This window comes from Larimichthys crocea, chromosome XI, assembly GCF_000972845.2.
Source record: "Larimichthys crocea isolate SSNF chromosome XI, L_crocea_2.0, whole genome shotgun sequence".
Taxonomy (NCBI): Eukaryota; Metazoa; Chordata; class Actinopteri; family Sciaenidae; genus Larimichthys; species Larimichthys crocea.
In genome coordinates this window covers 16,908,962-16,935,516 of record NC_040021.1, presented here as the reverse complement: position 1 = coordinate 16,935,516, position 26,555 = coordinate 16,908,962, and the positions used below count along the sequence as shown (strand labels likewise).

Sequence of the window (26,555 nt, the reverse complement as noted above, 5' to 3'; positions counted from 1 at the left end):
CGCGCGCGCGTGTGTGTGTGTGTCTCTACCTCCGTCTTCTTCCCCTCCACCGCCACCCCACCCCCGTGGTCTGGAGGCACGAGGCGGAGGAGGAGAAGCGATCAGATGGCCCGAGAATAAGGCAGATGAGGAGATTAATTCAAGTAGCGAGAGATGAAATAGAGGAAGAGGAGGATGATGGAGATTTTAGGGACAGGAGGAGGAAGGATGGAAGAAGAGGAGGAGGAGGAGGAGGAGGAATGGAAGGAAAGCGGAGGAGATGGAGTGAAGGAGACAGGGGCTGACATGCTCTCTCCGGGAGTGCTCATTCATAATTCACCTCCATGGCAAACGTTCATTCACATATTGACCCCCCATGGCTGCGCTCAATGGAGTTCTCGCCCCTCCACCTCTCCCCGTCTCTCAATGGACACCCCTGCGGCGAGACGTTGAGTTAGCCCGCTTCTTTTTTTCACTTTGGAGACAGTTGAGATCCTCGGAGAAAAAGCACACACTGTTTTTGTCCGTTATGGCTCTTTTGACGCCGGGACTTTTTTTCAGTTGGACGCTCTGATGTGCGATTGAATTGCGTAAATTGAATATTGAATTCAGACTCCACCCCTAGACACAGATAATTGGTATGGATGGATCAGTGGGTTAGTGCTCTCAGTACAACTGTTGTTAGTCTGATTCCCTCAACACAGCAAAAACAGTCCATAATGGATCTATAATTCATGTGTGAATGAATTGAACAGTCTGTGTTTTGAATAAAAGCATCAGACAGCCTTCCTGGATGCCAGGAGCATGTTTTATTCAGCGTAAATACTCCATAATGGCTGTTTTTAATATTTCTGATTGTATTAGCAGTGCCTGGAGCTACACTATAAGCCACCGCTGTGCTCTGGTCAGCTGGGGCCCATGAGCCATATGGTGCCTGAAATGCACATTCAGAAAAAAAAAAAAAAAAGTGTACTGCGGAGGTACATTTGGTTCTAAAAGGTAAACACTACAGAAGTGCACCATATCAGCAAAAGTGCTAAAAATATCCTGACTTTAGTTTTATAGGCGTGATGGACTTCTAGTGTGTTGACTCAGTGTTAAAACGTTCACGGTGTTGCACCTTTTTGTGCAGTCATAGAGTAAAAAATGTATACCAGAGCTGCAGTAATGTACAGAGTGAAGCACTTCTGTCACAGCACAGGATGTCATTGTACCGTCGTTGTCAAGGGTTTGATTCCCACGGGATCCAAGTGCACTAAATATAGCTAAACTAATTAAAGGCAACCCCCACCTCCGAAACGAAGAAGAAAAAAAATCTAAAATTAAAGCAACTTCTGTCATTATCCATTTATCTCTGGGTCAGTGAAAACTTGACCAAAACTGCACAGAAATAAAACAGGAGATAACCATATTTCTATTACTGTCACTAACAGACAAACTTATTTGAAAATACCCAAAATGCCACAACGACCTACGAGACAAAGGATGTTTCGTTAGCCCTGCCTTTCGTTAGCCTTGCTAGCTCGGCAACTGTGAGAGCTTGATCAGCGAAAAAGTGCCAAACTTTTGTTTGTCACTGAAAAATGACAAAATCTCTCACCATCAAAAGGAAAAATGTAGCAAAGCTTGTTAGTCAACCTGCAATGTTTTATCTTTTTCACCTCTTTTTTTCAGTCTTGACAAAACCGTGTCTTATCACGTTGACTCAAATGTAATCAATGCAAAAATATTCAAACGTTAAAACAGTAATTACGAGAGAAACAAACCAAACAAACGTAGCAAGCCAAACTCCCTCCGAAATATGACATTTCATCTTTCATGCATATTCATGCGTACATAACTAATAGTTATTCAGAACTTGGAAAGCGCATTAAGGACGCCTTCAAGATCAATCACTTTTTCAGTTTCTGCATTACATTTGTCACCAAAAGAAATGCTCAGAATGACTGACTGAAAAATATCACAGAGTAAACAGTATAGTAATACTATGTATCACAAATATCATATAGAGAGCAGAACTTAATGCTGCTGTAGTAAAAAGTGAACAAGTCATGGAACAACATTATCAGACGCACAGTCAAAGTCATCTTTAAGACAGCAGGCAATAGTATAGCCTGATAATCAGATGAATTGTAATGTCAGCCTGACGGTGGTGGTGGTGGTGACGGTTCACGTTAGTCAGTTTTTGTTTTGTTCTCAGTAGTAAATGACGTATTAACCCTGTACACTATCATTTTTAGTTCATATGAAAGCTACAGTTGTGGTTGCTACTACTGTTTGTCAGTTAACAATCTAAGAAATGTGCTACTTTTGGACTCATCACATCAAAATGCATCACCAACAAAGTTTTTGTTATCCCATGGTATGGCGGTACCGGTTGCGCCACGTGTCATTGAGCTGAGTTGTCCTGAGTTGCACCACTCATCCATATCACACATGGCCCAGGCAGCCAATCAAATCAATTAAGACGCGGCCTTTACTCCTGAACCTGAATTGTCCTTTCTCATCTAGCAGCGAAGCAACAGGAAAGTTTGATCACCTGGTAATGCGCACACATCCCCATTCCACAGGTGCACCAGCTGTTTAGCCCCACATGCTTTGCCAAGGTGTTTTTGATGCAGCTGTGCTCGTAGCAATGCGTCTCGTGTCTGATTGGCCCCTAAAAGTTGATTAACAACAACCTGCATAGATGCGTCAATCTCATCTACGCATGTCACTACCTTCATTTCAAGGCTACGTTCTTAATCCTACCTACAAAACCCTGCAACACACCTGGATTAACTTGTTAGCAGTAGTACTAGCCTGGCTACCCCATGTGACCCTCACCATGTAGGCCATGGCTGCTCCTGAGAGACAGACATGCACCACCCCTCGAGGGCACCCGTCAAAAATGTTTTCTATGAAATTTCTTCAGAGCGCTCATGCATCATAATCCAAGTGAGGCTCCAAAATGTTCAATATTTAACCCCTTAATGAACTGCATTTAAAGAACCAACGCCTTCAAATCCCCAAACCTCTTCCCAGCCCACTCTCTGTTTTATAAACCAAAACTGTGTTGACTTTGAAAATGTTGTCAACGAGCTGGGAGGAAATTATCGGATTAGGCACTGTAACAAAAACAGGGTGTATCTTTAATGCCACTGCTTTACCCGTTACTGGCTCTAACTGTGACGGAAAGAGACATTTGATTAATAAAGTGAGGCCAATGTGCATGACAATAACTTATATGCAATTATTTCACTATAATACGGTTGGATTATGCTGCCACGGGAGAAACTTTACTGTTTGTGTTCACATAAGAGTGCTGAGCTCATCGCGGCTGTTGCTGTCGTTCATTCGTTGCTTTTATTTTTCTGCTCGGTGACCTGTGTCTGTCATAGTAGTTTGTGTGTTAAAACAGCCGGCGGGTGTTAAAAGTACAGTTTTAAATTGCAGTGGAAACACAGCCGGCCTAAGTGGCCAAGATGGCTTAGAAGAATAATGCTCCTCTGTATCCCCCAGGTTATAATTGTCTTCAATAGGCCTCCTGCTGATTTGAAATGGACTCATTGTCCACAGTGCTGGGCACCTCTGCTCAATTAGGCTCTCTCCTACTTAGTCGGCCTTCGCCTGGTCGCATCCTCGCGCAGTGACACGTAAACACACACCGGCACACGCCGAGCGGCGCGTGCGGGCACTGTCACGCATAGGAAGACGTCAGCGGGTGTAAAAATAGAGCTTATAAATGGGGGGGGAAAAGTGTTTTATGTTTACAAGGGATGATGTCATGTTTGGTTCAGATCCATAGCTGACGAATTTGGAGGGCAGCTGTGGCGAGTATCAGCCTGCTCAGCTTTGGCTCTCATGGGGTTGATTTTTTTTCTTTCTTTTTTTTTTTGGCTGTTTTTAAAGGAGCACAGTTCAAGGAGATGTGTGTGTGTGTGTGTGTGTGTGTCTGTCTGTCTTGGTGTTTATGCGTGTGTGCTGTTTTCAGCGGTGGAGGCATGCACACGGTGACGCTGCTCTGGTTGCCAGGCAACACAGGAACGTGGGTGGAAGGATTTCCTGTCCTTAGGAAGCTTTGTTTATAAGTTGGAGAGAGGGGGGGAGTGTGTATGTATATGCATGTGTATATGTGTGTAGATGTCAGTGTGCGTTTCAGCAGTGTGCTTGAGTGCTTGTGTGTTTTTAATGCACTCTCTGCCTCAAGTAAAAGTGCAACTGAAAAGTCACTTAAGACACACACACACACACACACACACACACACACACACAAGACCAAAAAGAGACCCTTTCTAGTCTGTTGAGTTGGGTAGCATAACTCCTCCAGCCAGGTCTGCTTGCTGCAACGCTCTGTCGCCTCCTCTTATACCCAAACACTCACTCACCATGTCCCAGCCGCCACGCTCACGCCAGGCCACCTCCCCGCTAATGATGTCATCAGCATGCCTCATTTTATGTCTCCTCTCACACATGAGATTGCAATTATGTGTTCCTGCCCCGCATGCGATCACCAACAAAAAGGAAAGAAACACACACACACACACACACACACACACACACACACACACACAGCATGTCTGTCCTGCAGGCGTTGGACCCCGTGATTACGTAATTGACATTGAGTGAATGGGGGATGACGTCAGCTTGGCTCTCTGACTCTCCTGTCTTTCTGGCTAGCTACAGTGATGTCATAAGTGGATGCAGCCATACACAGTGTGTGTGTGTGTGTGTGTGTGTGTGTGTGTGTGTGTTGGCATGCATAATAGTGTGTGGAGACAAAAATGACCTCAGGAACCGACTGATTTATATAATGTGTTTACTCCTCCCCCCCTCTTCTTTTCCCTTAAAGTGGAAAGACTTCACAGCTAATACTTTATTGTTCCGTACGCGTTGTTCTTGGCGAAGTGTGGCGTCCAAAGATGCCCGTGCGACGGACGCACGCTGTCGCAGCACGTCTCTGCCCCCTTGAGAGCGGCTTATATTTGAAATGGATATCCCAGTGTCTCGCAACTGGTAACTCCATCGCCTTGTTGCCCTCCGTCTGCGACTGTCTGACCTTTGTTGATTCTCATCCCGAGGCTCGCCAACAATCGCAGGCAGGCAGCGAATGAAAGGAGAGAGAGAGAGAGAGAGAGTGAGAGAAGATGCTGGTTCGTCTCCACAGATACAGTACGTGCCAGTTCTTATTTTAACAAAAGAAAACACAGCGTCATGGAGAAAGAGGAGTCATTTGGTGGTTGGCCTTTTTAAGTTCTTGACAAAAAATATCTGTTTTTAGCTCGCTGTTTGAGCTACGGGGTTTTAGGCACAGAGGAAGACTGCTCTATTTGTGTCTTGAGTTGAATAGGCTGCCTGTTGTGTTCTCCAAGCGTTGTGGTTGAAGCTCTGAACATCAGCCAGCATTGGATGGGAGAACTGGGAGGCTTTAGCAAACCTGAATACACACACAAAGACGCACAAACACATTTTGTCTTACAGCCGTCCTCTCCCACTTTTTCTCTCTCCCTCTAACCCCTCAAACCGGCGAGGGAAGTCACTCCACTCGAGTGACCATAACGGTTTACGAACTGAGCAGCAACACACATGCAAATAGTTTTGCGCAGGGACAAACACAAAATATGCAGATTTTTCCCATAAACTGATTAGCATTTGCTCGGCCCGACTAAGACCAAACCACAAACAAGTCTACTGTACTAACTACACAACAGCTTAACACTGGACGGGATGATTTGCTGCACAAACATACGCACATGTACACACACACACACACACGCATAAACAAACACAAAGACAAAACCCACACACAGGCTTTGGATCATAACCGCACAAATAAATCAGATTCGGTTCAAATGATGTCCGGACTTCACTTCAACAAGTAACAGTTGGACATAGATACACAACTACAGTAATTATATACATATGTGCGCACACACACACACACACACACACACACACACGCACATGCTCACCCCTCAACACCCCCCCCAACCCCACCCCCCAGGAGTCTTAGGGCCTTAGTCAGCGTCTGTGTGTCCATGCGTGGGCCTGTTCCCTGGCAGTGTGAGGGGAAAAAATACCTTCCCATATGATGTAAACACCAAAATCCCTGTGTGTGTGTGTGTGTGTGTGTGTATGCATGAGTGTGTGTGTGTGCGTGCATGCTTGTACGCTTGTGTGTGTGTGTGTGTGTGTGTGACTGGCATTCTCTGAGATAGGATTCGCTCTCTGTGACAGTTTTCCAAATTATTCCACAACACTGTGCAGTTTCTTTTTTAAGATAAGTTTCTCTGCCATCTCCGCTTTGTTCCACTGCACACAGTGGAAAGAGACGGCACAGACGGAGCAGACATAGAGGGGCTGACATGTGACATCACTAACTAAAGTGAGGAAGTGAGGTAAAAACCGAGGCCAGTGCTTTTTTTTTCTTTTTGTTTAAATGGCTTTTATTGATTTTATGATGGTTTTAGAGCGCGCTGCACTTTGTTTGTTGTTGAGTGAACTTCATTATTCTGACTGTTTTAGAGAAAATATAATTATTGAGTCGTCAGGAGGCTCCTTAATTTTATTTTGCTTTGATGCATGACTCCCATATTAAATGTGTACTGTGTGTGTGTGCATATATGAGAAGATGAGTGTACTCATATTGTCACGGATGACGTATGAAAGGACTCTTAGCTAAAATGCAGAAACATGATTGAAGCCTATAGAGCAGGGAAACAATATGCTCAGATACAACATCACATTATAACAGCTGCACTGTGATCTCAGCATACTGAAGCTTAAGCTGATTAGCACAGACAAAAGTGATGCAGCAGCCCTACTCTTGACTTTTAGTTTGTTGTCACGCTCCAAAAACACTGGCTACTACGTTTCCCATAATGCAACGCAACAGCATTTCTTCCTTTCAAGTCTTAAATATCAAGTATCTGCCAATGCCTCAGCCGATACTTACGTGTAGATACTTAGCCGACATGATCTTAAATTATTGATATGATATAATGAATGGCTGAATGCGACTCTTGAAACTGACGTGACACAGTCAGCCAGAGAGAAAAGAAGTCTCGCTCTGTAGGTGTGTGTTTGACCCAAGCAGCAACCTCCAAAACTGTAAAGTGAGGCCAACGCAGAAGTGCCAAAGACTCATTCCTTGAACGTCCACTTGAGGCTGGCTACAGAATGAGTTCATCTCCATAAAGTCCCATTTTAAAATGTCCAACTTCACAGCAGAAATAAACATGTTTCCAGCCTGGCTATAACTAATTTCCCAGTTCATGACAACTGTACTGAGGGTGAATTGTTATAGAACTCACCTGTTTAAATTATATAACGGCTGCTTTGATTGACAGGTAGGTGTCGTTACAGATGGCCCACCTAAGGTCCACCGATAATCTATGTCTGACTGCTAACATGGCCGGGTGAAGAGACACCACACTCTGTCCATTCTTTATGCTGTCAATGGTTCTCCCACAGAAGCACTCAGTCCACTCGCGGTTGTTCGAGTGAAGCTTCTTTTACCTCAGGCATAATCTCAGAACTCAGGAAGTCCAGTAGGAGTAACAGATTAATGCATTTCAGTTAGATGCCAAAACACTGCACAGCGGTTTGTAATACTCACAGACAGGATTTCACAACCATGGAAAGTTATCGTTTGCGATCGTAAAGTAGGTAGGAAAACAGTAGCGATGCTCAGTTCATGTTACAGAGTAATCTACCAGGGATTTGCATGTGCGCATGTTTGACCAACCAACTGGGCTCAAGTCAGCCTGAGTGCAGCTTTAGGCTGGACAGGTACTTTTTTTTTTTACCTAAAAACTGTGCTTAATTCAGTTTTACACGAGTCGACATTTCCTCCCCAGCTGACTGTTAATGATTCCTGCACAAAGGGGTAGCGGTAGAGAGGACAGCAGCCTTGTTCCTTTGATAACCTATAAAGAATTCAGTACACAGATGGTCTGAGCTACCTGCAGTCCTGATGAAACACTTTTGTAGGTTGTATTCAGTGTCTTTTTCCTGTTACTGTATTCAGCATTTGCTTAACGTCGTCTTAAAAGCTGACTGAGGTATGGCAAGCCTCTAGGGACAAAATTGGAAAACAGAGACCAAAGTGTTCCTCTTACACGTGTTTCTCTTCTTCTCTCTTCTTCTGGTTTAAAGCCTCTGTGTGCGAGCGTCCACCTAACATGTGCACTTAATTTATCTTGCAAGACACTGCACTGCTTTTATTTATTTTTTTACACTTATGGGTACCGCTAGCCGCACATTAACAAGCTAGTGTGCTGCTAACTGTACCCTTTGTACAGCGCGCTGTGGCGCGCTAACAATGGTGCAAGATTTATCGTGGTCTATAATGAAGCACCAGCGCATTCAACACATTTCTGCACCAACCATTGAGAGCCAGGTGCAAAACAATCATGGACTGTCAACATATTCATCACCGCATTCAGATCTGGTCAGGGGGCACATGGGAGATCACACTGGAAATTATATGTGTTTGTTGCTAGGCAACTTTGTCACAATACCCCTGTGACCTTCCGACCCTGCCAAGTCTGGTGTTACTGTCCCCGTCTCACACTCGTACGTGTGTGTGCGTATGTGTGTGTTATCTGAGACGATGGTGCGACTGCCGCATAGCAACTGAGAACAGCTGTGATTTTTCACTGTGGTTTGGACGAGCGTGTGTGTGTGTGTGTGCACGCAGTTTTGTGTGTGTGTGTGTGTGTGTGTGTGTGTGTTTATGTCCGCGTGAAGCCGCCGTCACTGCTCATCTATGCGCACACCCACAACAACATAATATGGCACGCTGTCACTTCCACAGCGTGATAGCGGCATAGACTCAATCAGCCAAAATGCACGCGCCCCCCCCCCCACACACACACACACACTCACACACACACACACACTCAACCCTGTTGTCAAATCGCAGCTGAAAATAGAGAGCAGAGGGAGCGACTGAGCAGTCATTTCCCTGAAGATCCATTCATGTAAAATACTGTTATTCAAACCTCCCTCCCCCTTATTCAATAGTCTTATTCATCTCTCTCTTGACTGCAAAACCAAACACGCCTTGTCTTCTGCTTCCCGGCAAGAGCCTTTGTGCCCGCTTACACACCAGCGCTTGTGTGTGTGTGTGTGTGCGTTTTCTCCTCTCTTTTCCATGAGAGGAATGTCCTTGGCCTGTCCGACCTGCATGCTCCCACTGAGCCCTCCGTCAAACACCTGGGGCGGGCTCTCCCGCGCTGTTTCAGCCTATCATGAGCTCTGGCAAATAATGACATCAGTTAGCGGAGGATCTTTAGGACCGGCCCCTCGAGGTGATTCGTCTGAGAGAGAGAGAGAGAGAGAGAGAGAGAGAGTGCTCTTATTGTTATGATGATTAAGTGTTATATGAAGGGCTATCAGAGGAGAGCCCCTTAATGAAAGTGGAGCACAGAGAGCAGAGGCAGCGGCGGCAGAGCCGTGGAGAGCCAAAGGGAGAAATTGAGCTCGAAGTAGAGCGAGATTGGAGTCAGAGAGGGGAGGGGGTAAAGTAAGGAGAGTTTAAGGTGGGAGAAGACAAGAGATGGTGAGAGGAAGGGAGAGTAAGAGGGAGCGCCGGGCTGAATATTCAGCAGCTGTGTCCAGACTTGCTGACTCTGGGTGTTCATGCTCTGAATGTACCATGAGAGGTAGACAGTGTGCACAGGAAACCGCCGTAAAAAGAGCGAAAAAGAAAAAGAGAGGACAAGTGCATGTATCCGAAAAAGCACATGAATGTATGTTGTTTTTTGTCGGCTTATGTTGTGTGTCTGTGCAGGAATGCAAGCATTCGTGTGTGTGTGTGTTTGTGTGTGTAAGTGTGAACACTGGAGTTTCCCTTGCCGTTTGGTAAAAGAGTGGAACGCCCTGCCTCAGAGGAAAATTCCATCCTCAGCTGCTCCTACATTGTTGTAAATCATCAGGCCGAGATGTCCAACGTTTTCTGTTATTTTGTGAATAAGGAGGTTGTCATTCGCTTCTTTCTTGTATCCGCTTTCCCTCAGCCTCTCTCTCGTCACCTTCAGTTAGCGTCTTACTACATTTCCCACAATGCCTCTCAACGCCGTGGCTCCCCACTCTTTGCCCCCCCGACTTAAGAATGTGCTTTAACTTGTTGATTCTCAGCTGCTGGCGTGCAGATGTCTGCAGAGAGAGCGTTTCAGCCAGATTTCTTTTCCAGTCTAGAAAAAGTTTGTTGCCTCTTTTTAAAGACATCTTGTCTTGTGGTTGCGTTGCATTAAAGTTGTCACTGGTGAAATTTCTAAATATGCCTCCTCTGAGATGGATTGGTCCCGATATGAATGTGAATGTCATTGCAAACGGATGGTGTTTTGATTCCTGAAAAGCAGAACCCAAAACCTCACAGCTGTTCTCTTCCAGCTGCTGACAAGAAGTCATGTCATGTTGTACGAGTTGTCCAAAATCCATCACTAAACAACAAAATGGGACCAGACGTCCTTCAGGTGTTTAAAGGTGGAATTTTTGTATAGCTTCAAGCGCACTTACAAATATTTCATTAGTATGGGTTCCGCTGAAGAGCTGCGGTGTCTGATTCTGTTTCACAGACTTTTTCCCCCTTACAACGATTATGAAAACGCTGGTGTTCTTAGCTTTATGTGACTGTCTAGTCTCCGTGTAACAGTTTCTTTTCAGTGAGTGAAGTGAACCTTTTGGCTCACCTGCCAAGGGCAGCATTGGCTTCATTTCCCAGCCATGGAGGTTACCGCTTGGTTCAGACTAACGTTAGCCCTGCTTGAAACAATGCAGAGCCCTCATTAGTTTGAATGAGACCCGTCCATTCACTGTGCAGTGGTGCCAACGTGAGGGGCCCTGACAAAAGAAAATGCAAGGTCGTCCGACAAAAAGGGTTAAACTTGGCTAAACTTTAGCTGGTACGCGAAGCATTGTCATCCAGCAAAGTACTGCATTAGCCAATCAAATAGCTGCAAGCACGTATTGTCCTTGGCAGATTGCTATCATGACTGTCGTATTTCTACTGTCTTGCAATTGTCTTGACAAAGGAGAAAAGGATTTCCGTCCTAATAACTCTTTTTTCAGTATTTTAAATCATTGTGCAGTGTTTTGGTATCTAATAAGACTTTAAACCTCCTGGATTTATTACTCCAACTCAATACCCTGAATCGTATTTCACCGGTACCTGAAAGAACACGTCGCCTACGGACGCAATACACCCACTTAGACTTTTTTTTTTTATTATCTGCAAACTCAAAGATGGTGTCTGTGAGCTCTGCCTCGGTACAAAAATACTTCTTTATGCTTAAGTTTCAGTTTGTACGTAATTTGACCTGTCAGAACAGACCAGGGTTAGAATTCTGTGTATCGTATCAAATAATTTGTAGAAGGCATTCAGTTATGTTTAGACCAACACACGACACTGTATGTAACAAGGCGGCATCCAAATTTCACTCCTATTAAGACTACTGTTGGGCCAACACAGAGAGCACCTGGCTTAATATTTCTCGCAGCGCAAAGCCACGTCATCTGACGTCATCACATTCCTGATAGCAGTATGCAACCTGAACATCCTAGTTCTGCTGTTTTATCTCAGGATTGTCATAATGAAGGATACATTCTTGTAGTATTGAGGTACCACTGTGAAGTTTTGGCATCTGATGAGCCATCCAATTCATGGATCTACTACTCCTGGATCAAACTGCGAGTATACAGCAGGAGGTTTCAGGGTAACCCCCCTGAAGTAATGCAGAGAAAGCTACAAGGATATACAATTGTTGCATTGAGGCTCAAGCAAAGCTAGATCGTGTTATGCTGTAATAAAAGCCAGAAGAAGCAGAGGCACATAAAGCATCAGTTGCCCTCCACTTTCCTCTAGAAATCTCCAGCTAACAAGGAAGCTTCTTCACATATTTTGCGCTGGCAGGGAGGATGCCACCCCCCACCACCACCACCACCACCACCACCCCCCTTCTTCTCCCACACATCACCCCTGGCTAAAGGAATGTAGCGGAAAACGAGGGACTCGAGATAGAAGATCAGAGGCCTTAATACGAACCACATTGTGTGTTGTTCTCCTGTTTCCCATCTCCTGTGTTCTCCGCATCAGGAGTGAAACAGCCTTTGATGAATATCTACAAAGAGATTTGAGACTTTATAAAGAGCGGCAATTTAGCCAGGTATGTTATCTTAAGCCTGGTAATTTGGGAATTCAATTCACTCGAAGGGGGAGCCAGGGGAGCCCGCGGTGTTTATCAGGCCGACTAGCATCAGGTCTGTACATTGAAATAGAGAGTTTCACTGCTATCTAACCAATGACTGACCACATCTCAAGACTAGGGTTATCGTATCTCTTATCCCTTTCCCTTTCATTAACGATCCCCTTCTTTCTACTGTATGCATGTTTCTAAGTGTGAGTGGACTGTAACCATGGATCAGGCCCCGTCTTTTTCCTGAGTTACACATCTAATCACGGCACAATCATTCCTCATCCCTAATTCTCTTGGCAGGGCCTGTCAAACAGCATACGCTGAAAGACGGGGTGACATTGAAATGCTGCTAATGACCCTAGGATATAACTACCCTCTCTCTTTTTACTCCCCCACTCACTCGTTCTTTCTTGTCCACTCCTGTCATTTGTACTTGCATCCTCTTCCTTGTCCACTGCTACTGCTGATGAGAAAATGCAAGGGAGTGAGAGGAAACAAGGACTCACACCATTTATATTTTTAATCTGTAAGATGAATCAAACCTGATGTATACAGACTGAGAAGCAAAGTCGTTAAGGGTTAATGTGTAGACAAGCTTCTGTCCAAATGTTATTTAACCTTTATTTAAACCGGGCGGCCCCGCAGATTAAAATTCTCCTCCATCAAGGGAGGCCGGCCAAGACGCAGCACCCAGACAAAAATAAAAGTCTAACACACAAAAGCAAAATACAATCAAAGCCACATAGCCGGGAGACTGCTTTATAAGCTGTCCAATAGGCAACACTTCAGTGTCAAACCAGCAGGCACATTGCCAAACCTATTTAAATCTTGACTAAACAAAGCAAAGACAGCTCCTTATTGAGTCCGCCACAAGAACCTTCATTAACCGTGTAAACTCACCGAGAGAGCTTTCAGCTTTAAAGAAGTTTGCAGCCAGTTCCATGAAGAGTGAGCGGAGTACATAAAGCCAGTTTTTGCCTAATTCAGCTCTGACCTCAGGGACGTATAACAAAAACAAATTCGAGGACCGCAAACAGTAATTTTCCACCTACTTTTTTTTCCCTTTTGAGATGTAAGAAAACAGTGAATTAGTGGACCCACAGTGGCCTTACGTATTTATATATAAAACTGTAGCAGGGAATAAGTCGAGCAGAGGCTGTCAGCTCGAGCGAAAAAGGGTGACACTGATGAGAGACAGAGGTAAAGTCAGTAATACTGCTTCGTGCTACAGTGGCTAAGACAAGAAGGGGTGTTGCTTGGGAATACAAAACAACATAATCAAGCGCTACCATGAGAATAACTACAACAACAGCAACAGGAACCAACATTTTAGACCACTTTGCACAGGGTTTTCCTTCTTTTTCCATCCAGTATCGACAGCAACAAAATCAAATTTGCAAAGATTTTAAAGTTGTGTGAGAATCAAACAGTAAGCGTCCCGCAGAGGTTTATTTTTAACAAACTTGCCAATGTCAAAAATATCAAACAAGACTCAGAATCTACAGTTGTGCTTCGAGCTAAGTGCTAATGTTAGCATGCTAACATGCTCACAATAACAACACTAATGTTTACAAGGTGCATGTTAGCATTTTTTGCATTAGCTGATTACCACAAAGCACAGCTGAGACTGATGGGAATGTCAGTAGTAGCAGGTTTTTGCCTCTAAGAGTGCCAGACAAAAGTGTGTGACAAATTCATTACATCTTGACCTGCCGATGGGGCTAGACGGAAAGTTATTACAATTCATCCTGAGGGTAACATGAATATCTGAACCATCACCAAAGTCAGTAGGATTCGTCCTCTGGGACGTCTGTACCAATTGTGAGAGTATCTTTTGTTCTGTCATGTCGTATATGGGGTCACATGGGGTCAAGCACATGTCCTGAGTTCACTGTGGGGACAGTATCCATATTTTAGCTTGTGAGAGACACTGACTTCTCCCCTTGAGATACTGAGCAGCTGTATGTTTGAGTTAAGGAAGGCAGGCGCCAGTCTGATCCATACTATGGGAACCAAGGTCAGATGATAGGACTGTGTCACTCTGTAGACACAACAGATAACAAAAAACATAGAAGCCTCTACAGAGTCTGATAACAATGTCTGACCACAAAAGTGTATTCATTTCTTTGTTTCTAGACTAATGACCCATTGGCGAATACCTTATACTGTAGATACACTGAGTAGTTGTGTCACTGTCCTGTGGGCATATAGACGAGCCAGAGAGGACAGCTTCTTCGGAGTTGAGGCGGCATCATGCCATGGCGTTGATAAATCCTCCATTTTCTATGATCAATCTTAATAAACCTTTCAACATAAGACATCCTGGACTCCTGAACAATTTATCTCCACAAAATAAACTGACTATTGATGAATAAGATTCTCCACAACAAGAAATATCACCAAAAATGTCAACTGATATTGTCAAGGTTTTGTATACAGGTGACGTGTACAGCAGTGAATGAATTCTACATGCATTATTTAACTGGATCAAATGTGCATATTAACTTCTCAGCAAGGTCTGAAGAGAAAAGCTTTTTGAAATTTCCATACGAGTGTGATTCCTCATATCACTTTTCCCTTTTTTTGGCCTGTTTGTGAGTTTGTAAACAGGCTGAATTTTTGTTTTGTCAGCATCCAGAACACGTTTCAGTTGACATAAGGTATCTTGTGCGGTGTTAAAAACAGCTTGTAGGAGTGGGAGGGAGGAGTGAAGGATGTAAGCAGAGTTGTATCATCAGCAGAAGCGGTGCAAGTATCGTCAGCAAAGGCAGGCCGGAGAGGACTGTATAAGACTACTGACAAACTGCTGCCTCACTATCTCGTCCTTCTCTTCTCCAAATTCCACTTTCTCTTCTCAACAACATTTTTTTTTTTTTTCCTCCTGTGCTCCAGTCGCCTAAACGCTGCCAAAGGTGATCTAATAATTCGCTCTTGATACTCTTTCTAAACCAAACATGAGGCCACGGTCGCAAACTTCTATCACCAAGTTTGAGCTCATTTGCTTATTGATTCCAATCTACTGTTTCGGCCAAATTTGCGAAAGGCTCAAAGAGCAGAGGGAGCCGGAGAAGCCAGAGAGGGGCGGACCTTTGGAACCGGACGGGCTCTTCCAGTGGTTGTTGCCATGGTTTTTTGTTGTCGGGACAAACTGTCGGCCAGTGGCTGAGAGCCTGAGCTGCTGTTTGTTAAAGATAAGTGGAAAAGCCAGAGGGGCGAAAGAGAAAGAAGGGGAGAGACAGACACAGAGAGGGAGCCCTGCTTAATTTTTTTTCTTCTTTCTGACTGCAGGACATCCAGCTGAAAAACACTCACCACCTCAAATCTTTATCCACCCCACTTTCCCCTCTGAATGTGGGGATCCCGATAGATCACGCCCCCCTCTTTAAACAGTTCACAGAGCCCTTCTCCTTGCTTTTTTTTTTTTTTTTTTTTTGTTCTCTGACCCGTACCCCTCCCTACCCGCTATCAAAGCTCTGTTGGCTCTGCACTGGCCGCTTTGATATTGTATAGTGTTTCTGGCAGTCTCTCTCTCTCTCTCTTCTTTCTTTTTCTCACTCTCTCTCTCTCGCTCCTTTCCCACAATGTTGAAAAAGAGCACAGAGCGCCAGCAGGGACCTGCTCACTGTCAAAGAGAACAGACAGGGAGGCCTTAGAGGGAGCGAGGGGAGGGAAGAGAAGTTGAAAAGGTGGCAACAGCGAGGGAGGATCTTCTTTATCATTATCGCTCGTCTTGTTGGCATCTGGTAGCGTTTGGTCAAATGCGAACGCTGTGTTAAATCTGTTTATTGTATCAGAAGCTTTTCATGAACCCCTGTTGATTTTCAGTTAAGCTGTCAGCATTCGTAAGTAAACTAAAGTTGAAACAGGTGTTGCTTTCCTATCTTTGCACACATGGTCTTCCAGGTTGCTCCAAGTACCGGCGGTCCCAATTTACAACTCCTAAGTCGATCATTTCAGATCAGCAGCACTTCTTGGGATATGCATGAATGTTTTAACAGGAAGGATATAATGCAAAGAGCTGATCCTTTTACAAGATACAACTCTGTTGGAAGAGTACATTAAAGGGATAGTTTGACATTTTAGCAACTCTCTCCAAGAGTTCAAGTAAAAAGACGCCTCGTTGCCCATGTGTTAAGTACGGGAGGTGATTAGCATAGCTTAGCATTACCGCTGGAAGAAGGAGTTCTTTAAGTTATAAAATATTGAACAACCGCTTTTAAAGCCCAAGAACACTTCCTTGTTTATCACGGTTTATGATTGCGCTTGGATTAAACTAGGTAAAACATGCTAATGCTACAGTTCATCGAATTGCCTTCTGCTCTGTCCCGAAGGATAAACAACAACAAATTCGAACTCTTACTTTAAATGAAATTTCAAATTATTTTTATATTTGACCACAGAGGCTGACACGACACAGTCAGCTCACGGTTTCATGAGAAGTAGACCCACCGATGTGTTTTGGTCCACTCACAATAATAAAGTGGTTTTACAGAGTTCCGTAACAAATGATCTTTAGCGTAGCACACCCTCCAGCTTTCAGGAGCACATTAACTAGACAATGGCAGGGATTTTCATTTGGGCCCTTTGGCTACATTTGTCATTTTAACTGGGTAAAGCAATGATCAGTGGTGGATAAAAACTGAGAAGCCTGTGACTTGCGTGTTTTCTACATTAATTGCTCTTAGCTGAAAATAGATCGTGGAGAGACAAATGATTCAATAAAAGATTCGTTAGCCTCTTAGCTTATCCGCTCTGGGTATTTAAAAACAGAAACAGACTCTATTGGATCAGTAGTAGTGATAGTAATGTTATTTTCTGTACGTTGAAGGCCACACCACAAGAAAACACTGACTTGACCTGAACTGAGAAAAGATTGGACCGAGCGAACGGATAACTGAGTGAGTGTGCACCAACGTGTGATTGCATGTGGGCCTGTGGTGTGTCATGGCCATTACCATAGAAGTCTAGAGCCCTGGGCCTGGGCTTTTTTTAAGCTTGACCTGACGTGTCGCATTCAGTCCACACACACACACACACACACAAACACACAGAGTGCACTCCACCAAGGGACCTCCAGGCTGCACATACACACATATAAGTCACCTTCAAGTGTCCACAATCGCAACCTCAGTTTGCTTTTGTGTGTCTACGTGTGTGTATGCCTCCGTCTGATTTTTCGCCATCCCCAGTGTGAGGGAATTTTCTATTCCAGCACGACACATGTGGGGTTACACAGGGTCAGGCATATCTCCAGAGCTCACTGTAGGGAGAGTGTTAAATCTTAGATTGTTACGGGACACTGACTTCTCTCCTTGAGATACAGAGCAGCTGTATATTTGTGTTTAGGAAAACAGGCACCTGAGGTCAAAGAATAGGGCTCACTTACTAGACACAACAGATAGGTACACAGCATATAACTACAGGGTCAGATAACAATATCTGACCAGCAAAGGTAAACATATTATCTTGTTTGTGGACAGAGTGGACTTTCAGCATTCAGAGACTAAGCCTTTCAGCATAAGACATCTTGGACTCCTGTGCACTCTCTCTGCACTCACTGAACTGACCATTGATGAATAAGATTCTCCACAACACTCTGAGAGCCAGGGTGAGTGTGACTTCATGATCGCAAGCTGCTGATGATTCATACCCAACTTACTCTGTGTTTGCTTGATGAATGCCTGTTTGCTCTGTTGGTTAGCCTACTTTAGAAGAGAGAGCCTGTGTGTGTGTGTGTGTGTGTGTGTGTGTGTGTGTGTGTGTGTGTGTGTGTGTGTGTGTGTGTGTGTGTGTGTGCTTGTGTGCTGTCTTGAATTATTCACTGGCAATATTTGATTTTCTTGCACCATACATTACACGTGTCCTTGCTGAGCTTTTGCCTCTTACTTACTGTATGTACCTTCTTTTTTTTTTTTTTTTTAAACAGTGTTGTGCTGTTTTTCACAGCATAAGCAGTGGCCCCATTGAAGTGTTTTGTGCTATCATTTTTCAATTTGAAAGTTCTGGGGCTCAGCTCCCCTAAATACACTGTATATAATGTGCTTATTATCTGCTAAGTTGGTTTGCCAATAGACAGAGGGGGTATGTTTAATCCTTTCACAGGACAGACTCTGAACTCAAACTTATCATGTTTCAGGTGCAGAGAAAGGGCCATGACCTATTTTAACAAAGGCCCCAATATTTAGGTTTCTAATGCCACATACATTGTGGCTATGTCTGATTTTTATACTGTGTGTTCTAATAAAACTAATGCCTATTTTTATTATTAATTAAGCTCTCCATTATTCCCTGATTGATCAGTGGATTGTTTAGCCAATGAAACTTCACAAAACATAAAAAAAAAAAAAGCCAGTTTGAATTTCAGTGAGTCAGGAGTGACATCTTCAAATTGCTTGTTTTGTTGGATAAACTGTCCAAATCTCAAAGATTTCCAATGTACAATGGAACAAAACAGAGGGAAAGCTGCCAATCCTCACATTTCAGTGGCTGGAGCCAAGCCATGGCTCTAAGGGATAATAATGTCAGTCTGTTGGTCCACCACTTTGCTCCAGACTGAAAAGTCTTAACGACTATTAATGGATTACCACAAAGTTTTGTGCAGACATTGATGGAGTCTCTTTTCTTCTAGCGCCACCAGAGGGTCAAAGTTGTCACTTCTCCAGTCAAATATCTCAACAAACATGCATCAGGATGGATTGTAATAACTGATGATCGCTTCAGCTGTCAGTCATAAATATCTGCAAAATGAATCAGCCTCCCAACCTGCACATGTTTAGTGCTAATTAGTTATGGTTAGCATGCTAACAAACTAAGATGGTGAACATGCTAAACATTTTACCTGCTAAACATCAGCGTGTTAGCATTGTGTATAATGAGTATATTACCGTGTTAGCATTAGCATCAAAGCACTGCTGCCCCTAAATACAGCCTGAACATAGACTTTTTATATATGTATAAAGGCTTCATAAATGACCCTCACAGCTAATTGATTATAATTGATTAACTATTGTTATGCTTATTATATTGTAATTTAATATAATTATGTTGTTGTTGTCATTATTTATTAATATTTAAATCAGTTTGACAGAACAGAAACAATACAACACTCATTTTCCAGAAAGGTAAACGCTTCCTGTGAGAAAGTTCACATCTATCATCTGTCTATAAAAATAGAAAGATATTGGTACATTTGATAAATTAACTAATCATTTCAGTTTTATATTATACCTTAAGAGACTTGTTATAGTCTCTTAGGTTGTTTTTTTTTTGTTGTTTTTATGTCTGCTTTTTAAGTATAAACCAGTCCAGTGTTACTCTGCACAGACCAAATCAGTCCTCGGAGGGAAAGGCAAAGAGAGCCTGTGTGTTTGTGTTTGTCTGAACGTGCGCATGTTCATATCGTATGTGTGTGTGCGCGTGCACATGAGTTTCCAGGCAGCTGAGAGCAGCAGCAGCCAGGGCCGAGGGGTCAGGAGCAGTCCTCTGGGATGTCCTGACCCCTGACCTCTATTCCATAACTCTTTGCTGCTGTGGATGACATAAAAAGAAGACACAGTCAGACCTTATAGGATGTGATTGGCCCTGCTCTGGTTCCTTAAAGCCCTCTGGAACCCTGATATTTGTCGTCAGGGAAAAGCAGGAAATACAAAAAGAGGGGCGGAGGGGTGATTTCATGGGCTGAAAATGGAGAACATCACAAGGCTTCCTACAACCGGTGTTGACATATATGTAGCAGAAGTTATTATTTTCCAGTCTCTGAGAGAGTTCTCATTTTCCCCTTCTCTCTGTTGGTCTTCCTCTGCCGTTCCATCCATCCAGCATATGTGTAGGAGGGATAAAGGTCGTCCTTTTGTCATCAAAACTCCAGATTAGTTTTGCCTCGGTGCATCTGACTCTCTTCTTTATCACTGTGGCCAGAGGAGCCACAAGGTTCAGCTCACCCCTCTGCAAAGTAATAACTCCTACCAAATACTATTCCATTCTTCGCCACTATCTCCTACACTACTATTACTACTCCATTCTAGGGTAGGGGGATTATTTTCATGCCGTTGGCTTTATTGGCCTGTATAGTGAAGATTGACAGGAAAGCGAGTAGCAGGAGGATGTGACATGCAACATATGTCACGCGCTGCGATCAGACTGACAAAGTTGTAATAGTCGCAGTCTGCCGAGGCCCAGATCATAAATGCTCTGCTGACAGCCTGTCATAAGCCCGTCCTGGTTTTATTTTAATAATTCTGCACTGATGTGGTTTTGGGGGTTCTGTAACTTGATGACTTTGGGATTTCTCTGAAAGTCAGTTTGGCTAATATTGCAGCAGACTCGGTGAAGACAGTGAAATGAAAAGTGCATTATTGAAATGTTTCTTGTAGCTTCGGCACACAAAATGCCTGCGAATCAGACGGGGGAAAAAAAACTGCCAACGGGGAATGAAGATCTTCAAAGGATTACATAAATGTGGCATGTGATTTAGGCAAGTATCAGCGAGAGCATGCAGCGTTAGATGATTACGCTGTCAATTAGAGCACATGAATTAACCTACACCCACTTCACTCTCAAAGGAGTTTGCTAACCTTTTCCCTTTCATGTAAACACTGGTGGCCTCTGCCTCCAGCTACAAAGGCTTCAGAGAGTTTTGAGCTGGCCAGAGGTCAGCAGGGTCACATTGAGGCCAGTGATATTTGTCAAAATGGACTTTGGTCTCATCCATGTTGGTTATCCTCATTAATATTAGGGGATTGATTACACAAATCTTTCACAACTTCTAATCTCAGGTTGGATCATGTTAAATCTGCACTCTTCAGACTGAAACAGCCTTGTGTGTCACCCCCTTCATTCTATTTTGCAGACAACAACAGAGTGTATTTATATATTGATTTTAAAAAATGTTTTGCTTTTAATAGCGTGCCATTGTTAGCCGAGGCTCGATACGGCTGGAACCAAGCAGCACACTCAGGACGAGGACCTTTAGCTTCATCGATATCTTGTCACACATGCAGTGACAAAACAAGTCCTGGCAAAAACATCATTGCACCAAAATCTAATTCAGCTCACATTTCTGATTTAGAGGTCTGAATTTTTTTTTTTTTTTTTTTTTTTATAGATTGAAAACTGGGTCGCAAATTTTAAGTAACTGAACTACCTGTTCCTAATATGTCCCTTAATGACTCTGAGGAAATGATACCTCTGGGTTTTACATCATTGATTAATTTAACGATTAGTTTTTGTTTGTTTTTTTTCCTGTAATTGCGTTTTCTGTGAACTTTTAAAATTAAAAAAAGCCAGAGAGTTCATTATTGACAAAATGTTACAAATTTAAGGTCTCCTCACTAGCATTTCTCAATCCTTAAGCTTTATGACACCATGTCTATCAGTTTATGGCTAAAGGTTAGTTTCAAAGTCACAGTTTGCTGCTTGGACTGGTAGGTTGATAGTACTTTCCAAAACAGTGGTGCTTGATCTTAGCATAAAGATCGAGCACCAACCCCATGGCTGGTAAATTAAGCCAATGCGGATGTGCCAAACACTGCAGTTCTTCGAACAGCCACTTGAGTTTGGCTACAGAAGTCTCCATAAGTCCCCATAATAAAATGTCCAACTTCACAACAGAAATAAACATGTTTACAGCCTGGTACAAAAAACAGTTTTGGTCTCTATAGCTGATTTCCCCTGTTCATGACAACTGTACTGAGGTTGAATTATTTTTTATAACCCACCCGTTCAAATGATAATAAAGTTACACATAATTAACAGCTTTGACAGGTGGTTGCAGTTACAGATGGCTTGTTTAAGCACCCAGGTGTCATTTGGCTGATGATCCACATCTTTGCAGATTTTTAGATTAACCGGGAGGTGGAAGAGGCAGGACTGCCAACATGGCGCCAGCCGCAGTCACATATTCTAAGGTTCAAAACCCTTCGAATACGCCCTTCAGATCCAGTGCCAGTGATAAAGGCTTGAAACGAGGGGAACAAGTAGCCTAGCTCTGTTCAAAGGTGATTATTAACATGTCATATGTTATTTGTTTACTCTGTCCAAAAACGGGCGTATTAATGACAAGTTGTGGCTTTATAGGGGCTTGTGTACCAGACTATACCTTGGCCACGGTGCAGTCACTCCCTGTCTTGTCCTCACTGTGAGGTTGCCAGGCAACCGGTGGAGACTCTGCTAAGCTAACTGGCTGCTGGTGGTACACACACACACACACATGCACACACACGAGTGGTATCCATCTTCTCATCTGACTCTCAGCAAGAAAAGCGATTAAGGGTGTTTCCCAAAATGTTGAACTGTTCTTTTTTAAATTTCCTGCCAACACTGCAGACTATAATTAAAATCTATCACCATGGCAACTGAGCAAACTCCAACTGCTCCTGAAGACCACGTGAAATGGTTGAAAGGTGGCGGTAGCAGATCTTGAGTCAGAATCGTTTTGTGAAAGTCAAATAAATAGCGGTAAATGCAGCCTAAATTTGAGAGTTTAAGACTAGAAAATCTGTGATAAATCACCCGAACGATTAATAATCTTAAAAATTGTTGTAGATTCTCATTTTCTGCTCGTCAGTTTCTGTTATCAGTTACTTCACTAATCATTTAAGCTCCGCTGTCATTTATAATAATGTCACTGAATAGAGGGCTGTTTCACTTGTGGAGTCTGAGGAAGTGTAACACAGCTGCCACGGTAATTTTCATCCTTTCTTACCTGACAGAGGCTTATGGAACCTATATTCATCGCAGCATAATAATAGGAACAATCTGACTTAAGTGTTCCACCAACCTCTAAGCATACGAGAATGTCTCACACGGAGAAAGCCATTTACTCTAATTGAATGCTGCCTTTTTAAAAGTCCATATTATGAAGGTGCAGAGTGCAAACACAACCGGTGTGGTGCCAGGGTCACGGCGAGAGCTGAGACACACCGTGCAGATTACAGCTGCTTTAAATCGCATTGGTATGCACAGACACTTCGACGTGAGCATGTACTTACAGTCCGATGCGAACACACACACACACACACACACACAAACGAACACAGGAGAAAAAGAAAACACATGCACACGCTAAGCCAAATGTGGACATGCCAAACAGAGATGAACACAAATCAAAACAAAGCATGCAAACACAAAAGAGATCCAGAGAATGAAGAAGACAGAGAGAATAGCACAGTCCCATCTGTCAAACAAATGTGAGGATGCTTCTTACACACACACACACACACATTCACACACATTTACACACACACACACACATACAGCAGGCATCATTTAGTCTGAACTTGAGCGATATCTGCCTTTGTCCTTTAGCAGTTGGTCCTGAGGGGCCACTGTAGAAGTTGCATGAAAGTTTGTTTAGAGCCGAGCAAGTGTGTTAAGCTTTATGAGAGCCCATGGGAGACATGTCGCACACACACACACATACATACAAACACACACACACATGCATGCATCTACTCGCATACACACACTCAGGCACGAGGCTTGGGCGGCAGCTCGCGCTGGCCCCAACCAACAGTGAGGAGTTTGTTGTCATAGCAACAGTAAAATGAGATGACTTTACTGTCAGCCGTAATGTTTCATGGCCCCCTTGCCGCTATGGCAACATAACAAGGAGGAGGAAGAGGAGATGGAGAGAAAGAGAGCATCAGAGCCATCTCTGCATTCCAGCGGACTCCTACCATGAACAATGTCACAATGATGCCCTTACATCCTTCCTAAGACAAACACACACACACACACCGTGATGAGCCTGTCAAACACATGCATAAATACCCTCAGACAAAGAGACAACACGCACACACCTTGAAAAGCCTGTCAAACACCCTTTTCCACCTCGCCCATCCCTTTGATTGCTGACTATTTTCAGCGACGGCGTTATCGTCACCGGGGCAATTTGAATTCATTACACTCAATGTCAATATTGGTGCAACAGCGCTGTACCTCAGACAGGTACAGCTTGTTGAATGAGCGCGCGTTGCTGTCAGAAAGTGTGAGAAGTGAACAGAGAGGAGAGAAGAAGTGGAGAGGAGATCAAAGCCATCCAGCTCCGCCGAGCGTTTTCCCCCCACGCCGCAGAGAGAGTTGGATGGAGCAGCGGGGTGACTACAGGCTGGCCGACTATACGCGGAGCAACGGCATAGCAGCTATACATCACTAGTCTATATTTAGCTCAGTCCTTCCACTACAGCCTATCAACACTGCTAAGCGGAGTTATCTGCGCTGAAAAGTGGGAAAAATAAGGAAGACGATGTGATGTTGTGATGTGGGCTGGGTGGTTAGGTGGAAGAGCATCAGACGCACAGAGGAAGGAGAGAGGAGAAAGAAAAGGGGGGGAGCATCAGAAGGATAGAGAGGAGTTGTTTTGCTCTGTTGCCATGGTGACACGCCGGCCGGAGCTGTAGCGAACTGACAGTTGTCACGGCACTGCGGGTTGCCATGGGTGACAGCTGTCAGTCAATCACGCAGAGTGAGGGGACAGATCGGCCGATGATCACCTTGGATTAGAGAGCGATCGCACCACACAGGGGCCAGAACAGAACATATCTGGACTTAATCCTCATGTCCTAATGATGCTGCTCTCTGGTGTGTGTGTGTGTGTGTGTGTATGTGTGTGTGTGTGTGCGCGTGTGTGTGTGTGTATTCATCCATGTTTGCATGTGTGTGCATGCTTTTAGTTTGGGAACCTTTTTGGGCTCCTGTTTTTCCAGAATTTGTGTATAAATGCAAATTTCTGTTTTTACTTTAAGTGTGCGTGCAAGTGTGTGTGTGTGTGTGTGTGTGCATCCTCGCATGGGTGTGTATTTGTGTCCAGACTCTGATGCATGTTCACAGTGTGAGTGGAGCAGATTACATTTAGCTGTAGCTGCTGGCTGGGTCCTTCCACAGCTGGGAGGACAATCAAAGGCCTGGTTTGCGAGTCTTCTTGATTGTGGTGTGATACTCAGCCCCAGTCCCCTTCAATTACCACTCTGCCTGCGTCTAACGAGCACAACATTGCTCTTATGTTTGGAGAATAATGGTCTGATTAGAACAGGGCTGGATTTGAACTCACACTGTAATTTGTTTGTTTTGTTTTTGTTTTTTTTTTGTTCTTGGCAAATCTCCCGATCATGATCATCTCTAGACAAACTATTAACTATTTGTAATCTAAGTTTGGACCGCACTCATCCATAGCTCCAACAAGATTTTCTCCTCGCTGCAAAGAATCATCTCTGTGACCCCCAACGACTGTCAGACCTTTAACAGTATTCACTATGTTATGACAGCAACGCCGTGTAATGTCAATACTTTGCTGGTACACTGGTAATTAGAGGGTAGTTGGTACAAGGCAAGATTTCCGCAACCAATGAAGCACAAAATTTGCCATCCCAGTCAGAATTGGGCAGAAAGCCCCAGAGAAAAATGATGACGTGTACTTTTCCCCTCAGATCTAACACAGCCTAATTGGAAATGTGGTCAAAATCTTGTTGCGTGTCTCCACCCTTTGGCCTTTAGCAAAAATTAAGGCTTTATGTGAGAAACCAACTGAATTTTGTAAGCTGACCTTGTTTTTTCTCCTTTTCCTCCTTCCCCTCTGCCTCCTCTCTCTCTCCCTCTCTCTCTGCTGTTTTCCTCTCTAGGAGTGAGCCCTGGGCTGGATGGGACCCACCATGCCCCCCAGTAAGAAGGCGCAGAGCCCCAGCAGTGGAGCCAGTGCCTCGCAGGGCATGAGCCCGCCGTACCGGCAGGGGGACGCCGCCACAGCAGCATCTGAGGCCGAGGCGGCTGACCTGTCCCTGTCCCTATCCGCCTCCTTCTCCAAGGCAGAGGACGAAGAGCTCACCAGCCTCTCTTGGCTCCACGAGAGCACCGACCTCCTCAACAGCTTCAGCCACTCGGGGCTGCGTAGCGTCTCCCCCCTGCAGGACCCCGACGGTCAGCATCCCCGCTCGCCTTCCTCCTCGTCTCCCTCCCCGGACGACCCCCTGCTCGGCGATGCACACTCGGCGTACGACTTGGCAGCGGGGGCCAACCGAAAACCGCCGTACTCCTTCAGCTGCCTGATCTTCATGGCCATCGAGGATGCGCCAAATAAGCGGCTGCCTGTGAAGGATATCTACGGCTGGATCCTGGAGCACTTCCCTTACTTTGCAAGCGCTCCCACAGGATGGAAGAACTCAGTGCGCCACAATCTGTCACTCAACAAGTGCTTCAAGAAGGTGGATAAAGACCGGAGCCAGGTAAAGACATCAGCAGTGGTGTGGAGAAATGTTGGATAATGTTTACTTTCCTTCAAGCTAGGAGCTGGTATTGATCTGCAACACTGTTTGAATACCTAATGAAGTGGTGTTGAAATTTGACCATCAGAAACCCGCTCTGAGTCTTTTTCACTTCATTCATTATTCTCTGACCTTTTCTGAC

The 26,555-nt window shown here is 44.2% G+C and overlaps 1 protein-coding gene across 2 annotated transcripts in view; it reads left to right on the top strand.

Annotated features, from left to right (window-relative positions):
• Positions 1-26,555, top strand: part of ches1 (checkpoint suppressor 1) — a 58,420-nt gene that overhangs the window by 1,371 nt on the left and 30,494 nt on the right. Inside the window, exons 1-2 of one of the 2 annotated variants that reach the window (XM_019270463.2) lie at positions 6,281-6,356; positions 25,775-26,374. In XM_019270463.2, coding sequence (XP_019126008.2) covers positions 25,793-26,374 — 582 coding nt within the window. In that variant the 5' untranslated portion in view covers positions 6,281-6,356; positions 25,775-25,792. Of the gene's footprint in view, positions 1-6,280; positions 6,357-25,774; positions 26,375-26,555 lie in introns of those variants that run through there. The other variant, XM_019270460.2, reaches the window with a different exon arrangement.